General features: G+C 35.8%; 1 protein-coding gene across 1 annotated transcript in view; it reads right to left on the minus strand.

Moving 5' to 3' along the window:
- Nucleotides 1-3,670: 3,670 nt before the first annotated feature.
- The window catches only part of fah (fumarylacetoacetate hydrolase (fumarylacetoacetase)), a 31,465-nt gene continuing 15,731 nt past the window's right edge, over nt 3,671-19,404 (minus strand). The window contains exons 9-14 of the mRNA XM_028473716.1: nt 11,221-11,351; nt 9,449-9,524; nt 8,103-8,149; nt 4,900-5,001; nt 4,704-4,821; nt 3,671-3,870 (exon numbers count right to left, since the gene is read on the minus strand). Coding sequence (XP_028329517.1) covers nt 3,794-3,870; nt 4,704-4,821; nt 4,900-5,001; nt 8,103-8,149; nt 9,449-9,524; nt 11,221-11,351 — 551 coding nt within the window. The 3' untranslated portion in view covers nt 3,671-3,793. The remainder of the gene's footprint in view (nt 3,871-4,703; nt 4,822-4,899; nt 5,002-8,102; nt 8,150-9,448; nt 9,525-11,220; nt 11,352-19,404) is intronic.

A 19,404-nucleotide genomic window follows, 5' to 3' on the forward strand; every position in this document is an offset into this window, starting at 1 on the left:
AGAGGGATTTATTACCAAAAATAAACCCTGGGGGGTGAAAGTAACTAGTAACTTTTACTTTGAGTACTATTTAATTTAAATACTTTTTACTTGCTTTTGAATATTTCATGTATGACTTACTTGTACTTGTGTACAATTTCAATCAAGTAACAGTACTTATATATCATATGTCAGTACTCTTTACACCTCTATCAAATATAATGTTACGGTTTATTTATTTGCCTCGGCCATTGTGACATGAAAGGAATAATGGTGATGCATTTTAGCTTATATGTTTATTCAGTTTTGATCCTTTATTTCAGGCTACACATATGTACATATTTACATATGTAAAGCCATTTCTAAATAGAATAAAGCATTGCTCACAAACATATCATCTAATCATGCACACAACTTTAAACGATGTGACTGTGTGACTATTATATTCATTGGCTAAAAAGTTTCAGATTCAATAAATCAAATCCTGACCTGACAGGTGTGCAAAAATGCATCATTCATGTACTATCCAATGTGTTTCACATTCATTAGGGATTGATGTGTAATTACAGAACTCACTCCTGGTCAGGCTGCCCTAAGCAGGACAGATACCATTGTACACTGACAGCATTCACCAAGGCCTCTGCCTGAGGACGCTCTGCTATGTTTTGATTACCACTGTCAGCAACATACTGTACATAAGAGCACTGAACAGCTGCAGAAATGTGCTTAAACTCTAAATCCCAGGCCAGTTTGTTTGCCACAAAAGCCTTTGACATAATAAACCCTGTGTCCACATCTGACCAGCAACCCTAAAGCTTGACTCATTCATCCAAACCACCACAACAGGGATTACATGAGAATCAACATTTTCTGATTATTCCAACACCAATATCTAATTCAAATGGATTAATGGCTCATTTATGCACGGCACAGGCTTGTACAAATTATTTGAACTGAGAAATGTTTCAGGAATAAATTGTGAAAGCAATGAAGGGACTGACACAAACAATAATGTTGTAAGAACTGTTTTAATCATGCACAAATGTTCCATCAGTTCTTTCTGACTGTTTGATTATCAGGGACCTAAGGTATAACAACAACATACAAAAGCCATGTTACAACAACAAATAGCATTTGTTTTAATATTGAAAAGAAACTGAGATACAGGACTTTCACTTACAGTAACACTTATCCTGGTGCAGCAGTAACAGTTTGAAGTAGATGAGCAGTGTGCACAGAATGTGCATCTATGTCTCTTAAATGCCCTGTTGTAATCCTAACATTCAAAAAACGTGGGCTTTATTTAATTTTCTACATTTATCTAAGATCGTGTGTGTGTGTGTGTGTGTGTGTGTGCAGCTTTCCTTTAGTGTACAGAGATTAATGAACTTCAACAACCTAGACTTGGTTGGTAGTGCACCTTCTAAAAATGTTTTACTTTGTAAAGATGCTTTAGGGCATTAAGTACCACCCTTATGCCCGACTACAACGTTTTGCTCAGAATTCTGTGAAAACCCCCACTATAGAACATAATGATGGAATGAACTAGTGATAACACACATTTTAAAGAATCTCATTTTCTAAATAAGTGGAATGAAACAATATTTAGTGCCTCCTGAATAGATTTATTTCTATAGTTTTTATCATTTCCTGTCATCTCCCTCCTGATGTGGGACCAAGACTGACCTTTGCATTTTCAGTTCGTGCTCTAATCAACATCATTTCTATCATCATTTTGTGTGTTTTAAGTGTTATTTTGTGTGTTTTTGGTGTCATTTTGTTGCTGTTTATTGTTCAGCACATTTTTCTCTTTTTTTTGTTATTTTTGTGTTGGTAAAATTTCAATTATTTTCTCTCAGTGTGTGTTTTTAGTGTCGTTTGGTTGTTTCTTATGTTGTTTTGTATCTTTCTCTGTTATTTTTGAGTATCTTGTAGTGATCCAGTGTATTTTTCATCTGTGTCTTTGTCATTTTGTGTGTTGCTAGTAAGTATTTTTCTCTCATAGTGTGTGTTTTTGGTGTCATTTTGTTGTTTGTCTGTTCTTTTTATTATTCAGTATATTTTTCCCTTATTTTGTGTGTTTTTGTTGTCATTTTATGAGTTGCTGGTAACATTTAGTATTATAAAACCCCGTAATTTAAATTATTTCATTTCTCTCTCTTTCTACCCCCTGTAGTGCCTTTGTTTACCCCAAAGGGCACACGTACCCCCATTTGAGAAACACTGCTTTAGAGTATACCTGAGTTTTCATCTCACATATTTGAGTGCCGATAGCGATAATTGTATATTGACTTATTTTAGAAACTGTAGTCTCTAAAGATTCCTGCACCCACGCAGAGCAAAAAGAAGCCGAAACCAAAAACAGGATAAAAAATATAAAACAAAATAAATGAACAAGGCAAGATCAACACCTGTAGAATGATTGAATACCAGTGTGGACTGGGGGAATCACAAAATAAACCAGTTGTGTAACATTTGTCTCTGGGTCGTTTTTGGGAAATTTTATGGTGATGTGGCATCTTTTTAACTTATGTCAACTTGTGGGGCTCAATAACAACACATTAGGTTACAATGGAGAAATAATAATAAGTTCATGTGTTTTCAAATACATGATTCCTTTGTGGACGTAGGAATAGTCTTTTGATTATCGCCCAAACTGGGAGGGAATCCAGTAACAATGATTCAGTAAAAAAGTATGAAGTTGTTCAAGGAGGAATGAGCTGCACTTACAAGTCATCATCTCAAGTTCCATCTTGTAATTCAAAATACTAATGTAATTTTTTTATGCTATGACAAATGCTAATTTCAGTGATGTAAACCAAAGCATTTATCAGCATCTGTTTGTTCTAACAACCAATGTCTGAAATTGTAACAGTATATGTGTCATTCTATGTCATTTCACAAATGGCCCACGCACTTCAGTCTAAAAAAAGTCTGAAATTCTGACCAATTGTTCCTTAATATTTCAATAGGCAGAATGTAAATTTTCAGTTTGATCGAATTCATACTTTTTGAGCTATGGCCAATCCCTCCTTATTTTTCTTTCATTTTCAGCTTCCAATATCTCAGGAACTCCACCACATAGGAAACTAAAATTTGGTATATTAACACACCCGTGAAAAACTAATAAACAATAAATGATTATAAGACACGCTACAAAGGGTGAAATAACCCAAAGTTGTGGTTAAAAATAAAAATTAAGAAGTTGTATCAAGAAAAAAATGTTTTATATCCCAAGGAAGAGTAATCTTTATACGATGAATTAAAACAGAAATCCAATTTCTTATTACATTCCCACATGCAGTTATGGGCCAATGAAAAAAAATGAAATTCAGATTTCCAAAGCGTGTCACCAAAGAACCAATGCACATACTGTATGTAACTAATCATTAGTAATGTGAACAGTCTCTGTACATGGCTCAAAGCTGATTACATTACAGGGAGCTGAGGCATACGCTTAGTTGTTTACTGAAGGCCAAAACATGTTCCAGACCCAAACACACACTAACCTGTTTCCAATATTGAGGAGCTTGCATGTCCACCAGATAGAATGTATAGCAGATCTTTTTTTATATATTCTGAGAGAATAGGTGGAGCAGTATTACTATACCAAACTTTAGTTTCCTAAGTGATGTAGTTCCTGAGATATTGGAAGAAAAATAAGGATGAGCAAAAATCCACACACACCCCCCTCACTAAATTGTGAGAATCTCAAAAAGAGTAATTGGTAAAAAAATTCAGAATTTTTTTAGACTGAAGTGTGTGGGATGTCCTGAAAATGTGTTGAAATGACATGGATTGACCCATATGTGTTTTAGTGCTGCAGAGCTGGAAGGATGGTTCCCATGCAGGTTCCAAAGCCCACCCGGTGTCCATCTCCTTGGCAGTAACCTAGAAAGAGAAAGAAATCAGTGTAAAGCTAAAATCTTTTGAAATTATACAAAGTGGGCAGGTCAGAGCCCATTCCCTCAGCTGGTGTGCAGCCTGGACACCAGTCATTACCGCTTTTTAGAGTTTATCAGTTTGGAGCGATCCCGCTATGTCTCGCTCTTCCCCTCTCCTCATTTACCCAGCCGTAATCGGTCGTGTGGGCGGGGCCTCGTGATTGACAGGCGCTGAGTGCTGACTTGTATCTTTCCAAAGATTTAGCTTTACACTTGGCGACCGATTTAACATTTAGATTTAGATTTAACATTTAGATTCAGATATAAATGTAACATTTAGATTTAGATAAAAATGGCTAAGAATTAGATTTAACATTTAAATTCAGATATAAATGTAACATTTAGATTTAACATTTAGATTTAGATATACATTTCCATTTAGATATACATTTACATTTTACATTAACATTTAGATTTTACAATAAATTTAGATTTTACAATAAATTTAGATTTTACAATAAATTTAGATTTTACAATAAATTTAGATTTATTTTTCAGGTCTACACATTTTTAACAATGATATAGAACATGCTGTTTTACATGAATGTGTCTCAAATGAAAGAAAAATTAGCTAAATGCGAGGAAAGTAAGGTAAATGTTCAAAATATGTCAACTATGAAAAAGTGATCAAATTTTTACATTCGGCACCCCATACCTGGGTCTCATGTGGTAGTTAATGAAGTGTAGGTCTTTTTTGTTAAAGAAAAAATTCTTTAGCTACAATTAAACAAATCTGTCTCCAGATGTGAATCAATTGTCAGAAAGAAAAATGCATCCAACCTGTGATAGTGACTTCATCTCCGTCCTTCAAAAAGGTTCTGCTTAGTCCTTCTCCCAGGTCTATGTTCTTTGATCCTCTCCAGGAGAGTTCAAGCATGGAACCAAAGCTTTCTGGGTTCTAAAGAGAGGAAATAATGCAGTGTCAACTATAACTGGACTTCATGTAAAGCCTGTAAAATATTGTAAAAACACTTACAGGACCACTAATGGTACCCGAAGCCAGCAGGTCTCCTGGTCTCACATTGCAGCCATTGACTGTGTGGTGGGTGAGCTGCTGCTTCATGGTCCAGTACATGTACTGGGCACAGAGACAGAGAACCATAAAGAAAGACTGCATATAGGGAAACACCTGATGACACATATATTAGTACTCTGCTTTAAGCACAAAAACACGCTCTGCTCAATGATGGTGATTTACCACACCAAACACTGCATTCAAGGTCGAGTTGACCTTCGATACTTTAGTAAGGGGTCAGAGAGAGGTTGTGTTCAAAATGTCATAGTAACGTACTACTCATATTAAGTCTGACATCATTTTTTGCATTTCATTAGCCTTCATTTAGCCAGGAGAACCACATTGAGATCAATAATCTATTTTACAAGTGTGCCCTGGCAGCACTACATAAAATGTAGTGCGTTCACATTAGATAGAAAGATTGAGTACGTGAGAAATACCTGGATGTATACTATATGGGGACATTTTTTAAGTATGCACGGCAGGTACATCATATTCAACCACCCCATGATGCATTGCAAGCGGAAGGTCCTGGGACCAGCTTCAAGGTAAAAGTCAAACATCCTCCTTTCAAAATAAAATCATCAAAGTATTTTTCCTCTCATTTGGTAAATGTGTTTTTGAAAAAGTTATTGAAAATTAAAAAAAAAACATAACAAAAAATAATCAATATAATATACATATAATCAAAAATATACAAGAGGGTATTTTAGCTAAATAAGAGTTGTAGTATGACCAAATGAAGACCATCAACATCCACAGTAAATTTGGTCACGCTGTTATGCATGATCACAGACATATTGAATATTCAATATTTACTGTGTCGGTGGTTGCACTTTGCTTCCATAATGGACTACTTATGGCAACTTTTTTTTTTCTCACGTCGTTTTTACGGACGCATACCTTTGTGATATCTTCAGTTTATTACTGAAAATAATAATTATTATTACTGCAAAAGTATCGTAATTTTCATGGCACTGCCTGTGAGCCTGCAGTCTGACACACAATCTCTACCAGCAGCTCTTCAGAACGACGTCAATATGATTACCATAAGTGTTAGTATATTTGCGCAAACCACAGTGTTATTTAGCATCAGTGTGCTTCTTGTTTTTGTTGTTGTAGGTTCAAAATGCATCTTGAAAAACTTGGAATTTCAGTGGGAACGCTAATCATCCTAATCACACTTATAGTATACAGTATACACTATATAACGCATTGAGTGTGTAGTGTATAGTACGTTAGTATGCGATTTTGAACACAGTCCTACACAGTACTGCTCTGGTGTGCATGGCCGGCCCTGCCTATACGCAGACTAAGCAGCTGCTTAGGGCCCCCTGGCCACTAGGGGCCCCCAACCTGGCAACCCCACTTGCATGTTACTGGTACTGCTGTGCATTGTGTGCATCAAAACTGGAATTGCCTACTACTCTTAAACATGTTCATAAATGATTCATTACCCCTTTAGCACTGAAAGAATATCTGTATTATTACGTGAATATCTGTAAAAGTCACGTTTTTCTATTAGCTCTGTCTGCTAGCATAGCATCTCTTCTTCACTGCTAGAATAGCTGCATGCCAACCGACCACTGGGTTACCAGCGCCCTCTGCTGGTCCAAACAAATCTGATGTAAATACAGTACACTGACTAAAATGGAATATCTATTATGAAAATAACTAATAGCTTTCACGTTTTTTATGTTGTAGGCTTGTCAATCACTAAAGCTTCTAAGTTTCCTGGTTTTACCTCTTGGCCATGTTTTTTGTTTATGTAAATGTATTTTACTTTTATATGTGACCAACCACCAAGTAAAAACAACTGATATCATTTATTTTAATTGTATTTTTGTTTGTTTGTTATAATTGTATTTCAAGATTGTGCTTTTTTGTAAGACTCTATGTTTAAGTATTGTTAATAAATGGCTTATAATAACACATAATAGTCATAATTTCACCATTCCTCTCAACTTTTAACATTTAAAAAAAAAAAAAAACACGGTGGGCCGCTTATCTACCACCACTGTGTTTGACTTTGTATGCACCAAACAGACATTGTGTTTGTTAATTGAGTTTGGTCTGCAGTGAGATTGAAATATTTCAGTTAACTTTTTGTTCAATACTTACATTTGGAGTTTACCTGTGTTCTCTGTTTGCTTTACTTGAATTTAAAAGCACTTTACTATTTTACTTGACTTTTGACACTTTTGTTTTTGTTTTACCCAAAAATGTAGTGCACGCATACTATGGGCCCCATATACTGATTTTGCTTAGGGCCCCCAAATGACCTGCTGGTGTGTTTGCTGCATACTGTGCGACATTGTCCTAGTGAACTTTAAATGAAAAAATACACAAATTAAGAACATCATGGATGTAGTTGTTGAACCATTTACACATGTCTGTATCTTGTCACTGGTATAAGGCAGTGGTTCCCAAATTTCATGGCCTCCTCATTGTAACGAAATGGGTAAAAAATGGCTACCATTGTTGAAAGAGGTAACATTATGACTATTCTTCTTTAAAACGTATAAAATGTCTGATCACATTAATAATGAAGTTATTTGAGTGCAGAGAAAACCATAAGGGACATTTACTGCTAAAACAATTCACCTTCATAAAAGTGTAAAAAATGTGGATTGAAATGATATATATTTTAATAAAAAAAACCCATCGCACAATCTGAAAAAAATGTATTCTATACTTTCACTTCCTCAAATATAAATGTAGTTTTAAAAAAACATAAAAAAATATCTGAGCTAGCGCATGTTGTCACTATAGTGCTACTCGTAAGATTATATCACAAACATGATCAAAAAGTGATGTTTAAAAAAACAAGTTTCTGGGGTTGCCAGAAATTTGTGATATAAAAAATGGGGTCATGACCCTTAAAAGGTTGTAAACCACTGTAATAAGGAGATCTCTACCATGTGGTGGTTGTGGTTGAAGAGCTCTGTCCACAAATGTTGTTTTTTTCTTCTCCAGTTTGTCTTCCTGTATTTTAGCTAAAGCTAATTTCTTAGTGGTTAGGTAGAGCTCCTTCAGACTGCTTTTTTTTTTACAGCTGCTTTCTCTGCCAAGTGCTCTTCTTCACCTCCTTGTTCTACAATATTTAAAACAATGGAAGGAAAAAAAAGCATAGTGGCTTTGATAATAATGATGAAGGTTCTTACCTTGAAGTTTGACCTGCAGATATTGGCAACGTTAGCCATGTCCTGTCCTAGAGGGTAAAAACACACACAGCAGTGAGGTGTGACTGAGACTGAATCAAAAGTTTCTATAAACGTGTTTCAGAATAAACATCAACATATGATACATATGGTTATGGTAGAGCTGCACGATTAATCAAATTCTAATCGCGATCACGATTTTGGCCTCCACGATTAAATTGACATTATCGTCGGTGATTTTGATATTTAAAGTGTGGGATCTGCTGCTGCATATCTAATCAGCCACTTTCTCAACCCCAGGAGTCAGCCAACCACCAGGGGGCGAACACATGATTAAGGCTTCATTAAGTTACCTTAAGAACAAACAAACAACGCTTCAGCAGCTTTTTCTTGCCAGAATCCTGTCGGCCTAAGCCTTATGTTCCTCACTTTTCTTTATACGCTGTAATTGTTTTCAAGGAGTTGCACTCATCGTAAATATCAAATCATTAGGTACATTTTAATATTTATCATTTAAAGCTTTTATTTTGCACTCCAAACTATTCATATATTGTTTGTTAAAAAGTTGGTTAACAATTTATAATAACTACCCGTTATAAGTAGTTAATAGATCAAAAACATGAAAAAACTGTTAATTAATGAGTTATGAATTGTTCATTTGTTATATACGCTATTGGGACGTTATTCTAAAGTTGCAACTATTCTTCATTTACTATAAAGTTATAAATGATACCTAACAAGTTATTAATAAGTAGTTTATTAACAGCTCATTCATGATCTATTACTAATTTACAAGGTATAGTTATAAATCATTAGCATACAGTTAAGATGTAGCTTAAACATTGTTAACGGACAGCTTGTAATTAATCTATTGGCTATCTTTTTATTTTATTTGTTATTTTACTTTGCAAGATACATACAAGACAATGACGAAGACAAAGACATTGGCTGTCTATAAGGCCCAGTTATAAATCTTAAACAAACTGTTAGCAAATATTCAACAAGCAATGTATCACTCATAAACTAACAGTTTATTATTGATCTATTACCTACTTATAACAGGTAGTTATTATAACGTGTTACCAAAGGGGGTAAATAAAAATACAGATGTTTTCTCCAACAGGATAAATAGTCGTGATTAATAATCACGATTACAACATTGATCCAAATAATCGTGATGATCATTTCAGCCATAATCGTGCATCTCTAGGTTATGGTGCGTCAGTTTAAGAAGATAGAAAAATCAAATAGATTAGGTTTAAATGTCCCAGTTACAGCTTCAGGTTTACATATTCTTGGAAGTAAATGCAGAGACAATGCTGTGTGTGTTTACATAATGTATACTGTACCTTTCAGTGACACAGACAGGTTGATGTTAAAAGTGTAATCATCGCTGTGTTGAAGGTATGGTAGAGGCTGTGGATCCTGTCAATGACAACAACTTAATGCCTGGTAATAAACATTAGTGTGACTGAGGCAGAGGAACAGGATGTTTATAAAGCCTTCATGTAATATAAAGGTGAGGTTATAGAAAGGATAAAACACTGACGTGCCCCATAATGCACCACACTTCCTGCCTGTGTGTTGGTTGTTATAAATACCATCATATCTGTTGTACTCAGCCATCTCTTTGGCATCGTGGAAATGACCTGGATTGATCTTTACATCATGGCATGATTTATTTATTTTTTAAAGGTCACAGATTGGTAAAAGTTGGCACCTGACTCTTGTTTTTAATCATTTTATCAGCTTCTTTTACTCTGTAAGTATTTTTTTTTTGTTTCTGCACGTGAAAGTCTACGGTGTTGAAAGCTCAACAATATTTAAGATTTAAGCCCAGAATGTGAAAATGCAGGAAAGCTCAGAGATCTTTGGTCCTTCTCTGCAGAAGAACAAGTTAAGATCCAACTATCATGTAGAGAATGTAGACGATATACTGAGAATGTAGAACGACATGTGCCTTCATGAAAAAAGCAGCAACACTTTACTTGAACCTTTATACATAAAGGATGATATTACGCCGTCATTATTATGACGTGACACCTGTCATTAGCATTAATAAGGTGTCATTAAGTGTCGTTCATGACCCTAACCCCTAACCCTTCGTTATCTTTTTAATTTTATTATATTCTAATTTTAGTTGCTATTTTTTTTTTTCTTTTCATCAACTTGATTTTTTAAAAATTGTATTATATTCAAATTTGAATTTATTTTTTTTACAAACCCTCTTTTAATCACCTCACAAACACTTCCTCCCAAAATACAATAAGACTGCCTTTGTTTAACTGGACACAGACATATTGAAAAGGAAAACTTGAATATTTATAATTTTAATATAGTCTCATTTTAGTTGCTTATTATTATTATTATTATTATTATTATTATTATTATTGTTTTTACACACTCTTTTCATCAACTTGATTCTTTTTAATTTTATTATATTCTAATTTTAGTTGCTTTTTATTCTATTTTTTTTTTTTTACAAACCCTCTTTTAATCAACTTGATTCATTTTAATTTTATTGTAATCTAATTTTTTTTTTTAATTTTTCTTTATCTTTCCATCACCTCCCAAACACTTCTGCCTGTGTTTAACTGAACACAGACATATTGAAAAGGAAAACTTGATTCTTTTTAATTTTATTATATTCTAATTTTAGCTGTTTTTTATTACTTTTTTCTTTCTTTTTTTTTTTTTTTACAAATCCTCTTTTCATCAATTTCTATCCCTACCTAACCTTAACCCAAAAAATGGCATCATAGCTCCAAAGGTGTCATAATTTAGTGAACAACACTTAATGGCAGTCGTCATGACACCGTATTCATGCTAATGACTGGTGTCATGTGATAATAATGACAGCGTAATGTCGCCTTTATGTATTTATTGTGACTGAGGCCATAAACTCAACATGACAATGGCTTTAACAAACTTTATGAAGGGAGAAAAATGCTAAACTAATGCTTCACAATCTCAAAATAATTGCAGTAATTCTACAGTTTTGAACCAGAGATTTGCACCAATGAATATACAACAAATGATTATAAAACACTGAATTGAATAAAAACATTATGAACTACTGAGTTAATGACCATATTGGATTGTGGTGGTGGAGGAGACTGACCTGGGGGGCGTTTGGTACTGCAAAAGGTAAAAGTGCCTCCATTGGGACGACCCAGGGTGAGATGGTGGTCCCAAAATTCTTCCCCAGAAAAGGTCCCAGAGGCACATACTCCCAGGCCTGGATGTCCCTGGCTGGAAATAAGACACTTCTTTTAACGTTTACACACTGTTTGGGTTCAATTTGATCCTTTTTCACTTAATATCCCAATATTTTGTCTTTTAGATTTTCCCTAAATATACAACAAAATTGAAATCAATTTAAAATTACATATTTTGTGCAGGTGCAATGGGATTTTGATCCATATTTAATGAAATAGAAAGAAGAATGAGTGTTGTTCAGATTTTGGGCACAGTGTTGTCTTCAAACTGTACAAATATTTTTTGTTTCTGTTTTTATGTAATAGTAGTGACAGAGTTTGAAACTGTTACGAGAATTGTTTGCAATATTTGACTAGGTTCCAGGTATTAGATTAATGCCTCAAAAGCACATATTGTATTAGGTCATCATGAGAGCTTCTGAAATAAATAAAGTTATTTCATTAATAATTTGTTCAGTTTAACACAGCTGTAGGCATAAGTAGACATGGCAAAAAAAAAACAGAAGAAAAAGCAGATGAAGATGAAGTTCCCTGCAGTTGAATGAATTAAAAATGCATAAAATCTATAACAATGACCTATAATTTATGTTGCTTTGGATAACATGTGAAATGTTTAACAGGACACGCTATTGTAGAAATAAATTATTTTGGGAATTTTGTAATGAATATTACTTTGTAAAGAATCAGCACTATTGTAACTCATTATCAATAACATGTTAAATGTTGTAATGTTTTTCAAAGGGCTCCTTTCTGAAAATGTGAAATTAATGATTGTTTACACCAGAGCTAATATTCTTTTTTTTTGAACAAGGTTTATTTATGATTTTTACAATACAGTCATCAGAATAAGCCATTCTCATTATTGAAATAAAACAAGGAACCCCGCCCCCTCCGCCCTCCCACAGAAACATTGAGGAAGCCACAATAGTCAAAAGATTACAAAATAATAAGAACAATAATAATGAAAAACATACAGTAATTAAACAAGATAATGATAATACCTAACAATGATAACAATAACAAAGAGGAATATATGTATACATATGCATACACACATAAAATAAAGACGAGTAAACAAAATACAGTCCAGTGAGTTACAATAAATTATACATTACGTCATCTTGGTCACAAACTGACTTTGGAAAGCATAGCTGCGAGGAGCAGTGACATGTGGACCAAAGGGGCACCTAAAGACCAAAGAAAGTTTCTAATGTTTGGGTTTGTAATATCTGTTACAGAGAAAGAACTTAAGGTTCAGTCACTTATAAAATTATCAGAGGTTAGACTTTCAACATGACTTAGAAAGGGCTGCCATGACAGTAAAAATTTGTCAGCTGACCCTCTGACTGTATACCTTATCTTTTCTAGTTTAACAAAGTACAGCATGTCTTTAATCCACTGTGTAAATGTTGGAGGGTTACATTCTTTCCATCTAATCAAAATCTGTCTTCTGGCTATAAGAGTGGCAAAAGACAGACAGCTTTGTGTGTGGTGTTCCAAGCCCAGGTTTGTCGTCTCCACACCAAATACAGCCAGGAAGGCAGATTGTCTTAAGTCCTTACCTATAATTTTGGAAAGTGTATCAAATATGAACTTCCAGTAATTAGATAACCCAGGGCATTCCCAAAGCATATGAATTAAAGTGGCTGGGAATTGCTTGCAACGATCACATATGGGATTTATATTTATTAAAAATCTTGAAAGTTTAACTTTGGTCCAGTGTAGCCGGTGAAATATTTTAACTTGCATGATGGTATGTTTCATACATATTGAAGATGTGTATATTCTGTCAATCATCTTTGACCATAGGATGTCTGAAACGCTCACACCGAGGTCCTTCTCCCAGATGTTTTTAAGAGACTTTAGACTGGTTGAGCTTTCTCCCATTAGTAACGAGTAGATGTCACCTATCTTTCCCCTCTTGGATGATCTGAGATCATAAATCAAGTCCAAGAGAGTGTCTGGGGGCTTTAAAGGGAACTGGGTGAGATTAGAGGAAATAAAACTTCGGATCTGTAAATATCGAAAGAAATGAGACCTTGGGATTCCAAATTTTAAGACAATCTGTTCAAATGATGAGAACAGGCCATCCACAAACATATCTCCAAATGAACAGATTCCCTGTCTTGACCAGGCACCAAACAAAGAATCTGTCAAGGGTGGGGTGAAAGCATGGTTTTTTGCAATAGGAGCAAGTAATGATAATTGACAGATCCCAAAATGTCGTCTAAACTGTTTCCATATCTTTAAAGAATGAATGACAACTGGGTTTGAAGTATAGTTAATTAGAGGCTCTGGATATGGTAGAGATGAACATAACAAAGCAGATAGTGAGGTGTTATTACAGGAGTCTTTCTCTAGAGTTAGCCAGGCAGGTACAGCCATCGTTTTGTCATTTGCCATCCAACAGGACATCATTTTAATATTCGCAGACCAATAATAAAACTGAAAATTTGGTAAACCGAGTCCTCCATGCTGTTTAGGTCTTTGTAATATAGCATTGCTTATACGTGGTTTCTTTTTATTCCAAATGAAAGAGGTGAGCTTTTTGTTAAGGGAGATAAAAAAGGTTTTGGTTAAATAAACTGGTACACACTGGAACAGATAAAGAAGCTTGGGTAATAGATTCATCTTTATGGTGTTAATTCTACCCCCCAAAGATAAGGGTAACAAATCCCAGCGCTCGAGATCCTGCTTCAAAGAGGATAAAAATGGTGGAAAATTTGCCTTGAAAAGATCTTTAAATTTGTGTGTGACCCAAACACCCAGATATTTCATTTTTTCCAAACATACTTTAAATGGCAATGAACACACAGATAGAGAGTCCCTTGTCATCTGATTTATGGGCATCAATTCGCTTTTGGAGGCATTTATTTTGTAACCCGAAATCTTACCAAATTCCTTTAGGATATTTAGGGCGACAGGAAGAGATGAAGAAATATTCGATATAAAAAGTAACATATCATCTGCATAAAGTGAAACCTTGTGTTCCAATCCTGTTCTTGTAATTCCTGTTATATATTCATTGCTGCGCAGGGCTATCGCCAGTGGTTCAACTGAAATGGCAAAGAGGAGAGGGGAGAGTGGACACCCCTGTCTCGTCCCTCGTGTTAGTGGGAAAGGGGATGAGATATTGTTATTAGTTCGTACAGCTGCCATCGGAGAGCTATATAAAATTTTAATCCACGATAGAAACTTGGGACCAAAACCGAATCTATCAAGGGTGCAAAATAGGTAGTCCCATTCCACCCTGTCGAAAGCCTTTTCGGCATCCAATGATATCACTACTTCAGATTTGTTAGGTGGAGATGGTCCATAAATTATGTTTAATAGACGCCTAACATTGGAGGAAGATTGTCGATTTTTTATGAACCCAGTTTGGTCTGGTGAAATTATGGTTGGGAGGACCGTTTCCATGCGGAGTGCAATCAATTTTGAGAGAATTTTGTTATCAACATTAAGCAGCGAAATAGGGCGATAGGATCCACAATCCTGTCTATTTTTCCCTTTTTTAAAGATAAGTGATATGGTGGCCTGTCGTAATGTATCAGGAAGTGAGCCAGCTGAAAGTGATTCGCTGAATACCTTGTTTAAAATAGGGGCCAATTTTTCAGAAAACATTTTATAAAATTCTGTAGGAAACCCATCAGGCCCAGGGGATTTCCCACTTTGCATGTATTTAATGGCCAGCTCAATTTCTCTAATAGAAAATGGAGATTCCAGTTTAGCTTTCTTTTCCAGGTCAATGCGCGGGATCTCAACTTTTTGAAGAAATGACTTAATTAAATGGTCATCTTTCAGTGATTCAGATGTATACAGGTCACTATAAAACCTCCTAAAACAGGAGTTGATCGCAGAGTGATCCACACAAATCCCCCCTGACTCATCCTTAATCTCTTGTATTGTCTGACTTGCCGATTTCTGGCGAAGCTGGTATGACAGTAGCCTTCCCGTTTTTTCACCGTGTTCATAGTATGTGTGTTTGGATCTCATTAAGAGGTTTTCAGCTTTTTGGGTAGTCAATAAATCAAATTCTTTCTGGAGAAGGAGGCGTTCTTTAATGCCGTCAGCTGACGAGGATGTTGCCAATTGCAGATCAAGGTTAGAAATATTTTTAGTTAATTCATTAATGCGCCTATTTCTAGTTTTAAGCAACTGTGCATTGTAAGAGATGATCTGGCCTCTTAAGTATGCCTTCAGTGCTTCCCACACTGTTGATGATGACATTCCTGGTGTTTGATTAATCTGTAAAAAAAAATCAATCTGTGTTGAGATAAATTCTGAAAATGTTTTTTCAGAAAGTAACCAAGAGTTGAGCCGCCAGGGCCTATGAACCGGCTGTGTAACGGGTAAATTAAGCTTTAGGGTGTGTGGAGCATGGTCAGAAATAACAATTGCTTGGTAATCGCATTCCTGAACCAATGGAAGAAAACTCTTATCCATAAAAATGTAGTCAATTCTCGAGAATGATTTGTGAACAGGTGAAAAAAAAGAAAATTTACGAGCAGTTGTATTAAGAGTGCGCCAGACATCAACAATACCATAGGTATTAAGAAACTGTCGAATTGAAGAGGCTGCTTTGGAGCTTGGGATGGCTTTAATAGAACTACGGTCTAAACTAGGGGTCAAAACACAATTCATATCGCCGCCCAATATCAGATGATGTTTATTTAAGTCAGGGAGTCGGGAGAAAAAGTTTGTGAAAAATCCGGTGTCGTCCCAATTAGGGGCATACACGCTCGCCAAGACAACAGGTGCGCCGCTGAGTCTGCCCGTAACAATGACGTATCGGCCCAAAGGGTCTGCATCGACCTGAGAAGAAATGAAGGGTACTTGTTTCCTAATAATGAGTGCTGCTCCTCTGGACTTAGACTGAAACTTTGAATGGTAAACTTCACCAACCCATCTAGCGTGGAGGCGGGAGTGATCACCCAGCTTTAGGTGGGTCTCCTGGAGGAAAGCTATGTCAACTTTTAACTTATGTAGATGCGTAAGGACTCTATTTCGTTTCACAGGGTGGTTCATGCCTTTAATATTCCAGCTTGCGAATGAAATTGGGCATGACACTGCTCCTCTAGCCATTACAGGTTGCGCCACAATGAGAGATCATAAATTTCTCTTTGCATTGATACGTTTTGGCGCAACCAGAGTTAAATAATAGTAATAAAATAAAACACTGAACAATAAAGAAAAACAAAAAAAAAAACAAAAAAAAAAAAAAAACAAAAAAAACAAAAAAAACAAATGTGAGTACAAAAACACTGTATGCTTCCTCCCCCCACCCCCCCACCCCCCCACCCCTTCTCACCCATCTTAAAATGGGCAGAAATGTTCCCCCCAAAACAAAATCCACACAGTGTGCTTGTGGTAGGGAAGCTACTGAGCCAAAAACGTAAACTCAACAGGGCATAAAATTGTTTGGGCATAGTTGTAAAACCAAGAATAACCCTCTACAATAAGGTTCAGTTAACTCAAACTTAAAACAAACTATAACCTATATTACAACAGGCTGATCTTGACTGCTACTTTAAAATAATGTGGCACCATTCACCCTCCATAGAAAGATGAAGAGGTAGGATTTAAAAAATAAACATAGATTATAAAGTATTATTTTGAAATAAAACTCCAGCCTCTTTCATTTATATTAGAACTCAAAACTCCTGATTAGAAAACTAGAATTTACAACAAGATATTAAACTATAACAGACTGATTTTGACAGTAACTTGCAACTGGTGTGGCACATATCACCCTCCATATAAAATATGAAAGTCGATGGTGAGATGGTTAATTAAACATAAACAATCTATTTAAACATCAGAAAACAATAACGTAAGGGTGGATTCAACAAATCCTGCTTCAGTTTTATGGAATTTTCAATTATTGAGGATAAAATCCTCAGAGATGAGATTTAAAGAATACATTAACATTACAGCAATTTGAACCTATATAATACAATATAATATAATAATTGTAACGTAAAAGATGGGTCAAGATAAACATGCTTACATTAACCTTAACATACTGTCAGCAACACTTGCACCCCAACGAAACCCTTTAAGTTTCTGTGTAGTCAGAGTGAATGATAACCTTCCATGGCGTGTAGTCTCTAACGGGCAGCAGTTCCTGGTTTGCTGATGTTCTGTGAGATGTACCGCTGAGCATCCTCTGGAGAGGAGAATACTTTGTCCAGTCCGTTGTATGTTATCCGAAGCCGTGCCGGGTGAAGGATGCCGAAGCGGAGGCCCTCGACCTCGCGCAACTGCTGTCTGATACCGTTGTATGCTGCGCGTGCACGAGCGACTTTTGCCGTATAGTCCGGATAAACCGAGATGGATAAATCTTTCACCTTAACTCGCCGTTTCTCTCTGGCCAAACGTAGGATGTTAGAGCAGTCCTGGAAGTAATGCAGCCGGGCCACTATTGCCCGCGGCGGGGCTCCTTGCTTTGGAGCAGGCTGTAGTGTGCGATGCGCTCTGTCCAGTAATGGAGCCTTTTCAAGCTGGAAGGCTTCTTTCAGCAACTCCGAGACGGCGGTGGTACCACAGCTCCCCTGGCCTTCGGGAACACCTATTATTCTGATGTTACTGCGCCTGGACCTTCCTTCCAAGTCCTCACATTTGTCCTCCAAAGCTGCCACCTGCGTCGAAAGTTGTTGTACGGTGTGCTGTAGTTCAGCGACATCATCGGAGCATCCCGTAAGTCCTGACTCCATTTCCTTTATCGTGTTCTCCACTGCCGCCACCTCGTTTCTTATCGCAGTTTTAAAGTTAAGAAGCTCTGTCTTAGCGGCTTGGATTTCTTGCTTTATTATAGACATTTCACTTTCAAGCACAGACCGGATTTCGTCCTTAAAAACAATTGCGAAATCAGCCCGTAGTGATGCCATCAGCTCCTCCTTAAATGCCGTAATTTCAATTGAACTCGTCGTTGTCGGGGTCGCCGTAGTGCGGTCACCCGAACCACTCGAGCTCGTGGATGGGGAAGCTACGTTGATCTTTGCAGGCCCGGTGGAGACGGCATTGGTATTACGGCTTTTGCTGCTTCTGCTAGCCATGATGTACTTATCCATGCGGTTAATTATCAAACAGGGTTCAGGGTTAAGGTGGTTATAGTCCGTATTATGCCAGAATTTATCTTAAATATCGAATGTCCTGAAGAGCTCTTCGTTGTGCGACCTACTCCATCATTCGCTCGCGCCTCCTCCTTGACCAGAGCTAATATTCAACAAATAAAAATGTATTAAATAGAAAAACAAAAGAAACACTGCTTAGTAATATCTTACTGTATATTCAAGTAGCAGGGTTGGGGTCAATTACATTTTTCAGTTACAATGATGTTTTCAATTACCATTTTTTTTCCCAATTACAATACTATTTACTATACATAACAATACTATACAATTACAAAATAATTTTTTTTATCATCATAAAGTCAATTACTAAAGTTAATTTACAATTAATCACTATTACTGAGCCTGAAATACATAACCTAATAAAAGTTAACTTTCCTCTTGTGTTAGTTTTGTGTTAGCATTTAATTATCTTGTGATAACGGATAAAAAACACTAAAAACAAACATCATTGGTTACCTTGTTAAGCTTCCTAATCAATGAAAATATAGGTTTTAATATTTTTAGGTAAACCCCTCGATTAATTTTAAAAATAGTAAATTGTGGGAAAATTTGATGTGAAACATTTTAATAATTGTTAACTACATATGTGCAGAACTGTACATAGAACTGTAACATGGTTCCCGTTTTGCCTAAATAATATTTGACAATTTTTATAGAATTTTAATGGCAATTGCAATTACAAAGTCAATTATCTAAACTCAATTAAGTGAAATTACGATTACGACAGCAACAGATTTAAAAAATTACAATTACATTTATAATTGAGCCATAATTGTAATGGATTATCAATTACATGATTACAATTGACCCAACCCTGCCAAGTAGGCTCACTTTTTTGTCCAGCCCCCTCTATAATCAATTTAAGACAAAGTGCAGCAGAAGTGCTTCACTTCCTGTGCTTTTTTAAAAAAAAGTGCATTTTACATTTTCTTTTATTTACTTATTGCCAGACTT

This window comes from Gouania willdenowi, chromosome 3 (assembly GCF_900634775.1).
Source record: "Gouania willdenowi chromosome 3, fGouWil2.1, whole genome shotgun sequence".
Lineage (NCBI taxonomy): Eukaryota > Metazoa > Chordata > Actinopteri > Blenniiformes > Gobiesocidae > Gouania > Gouania willdenowi.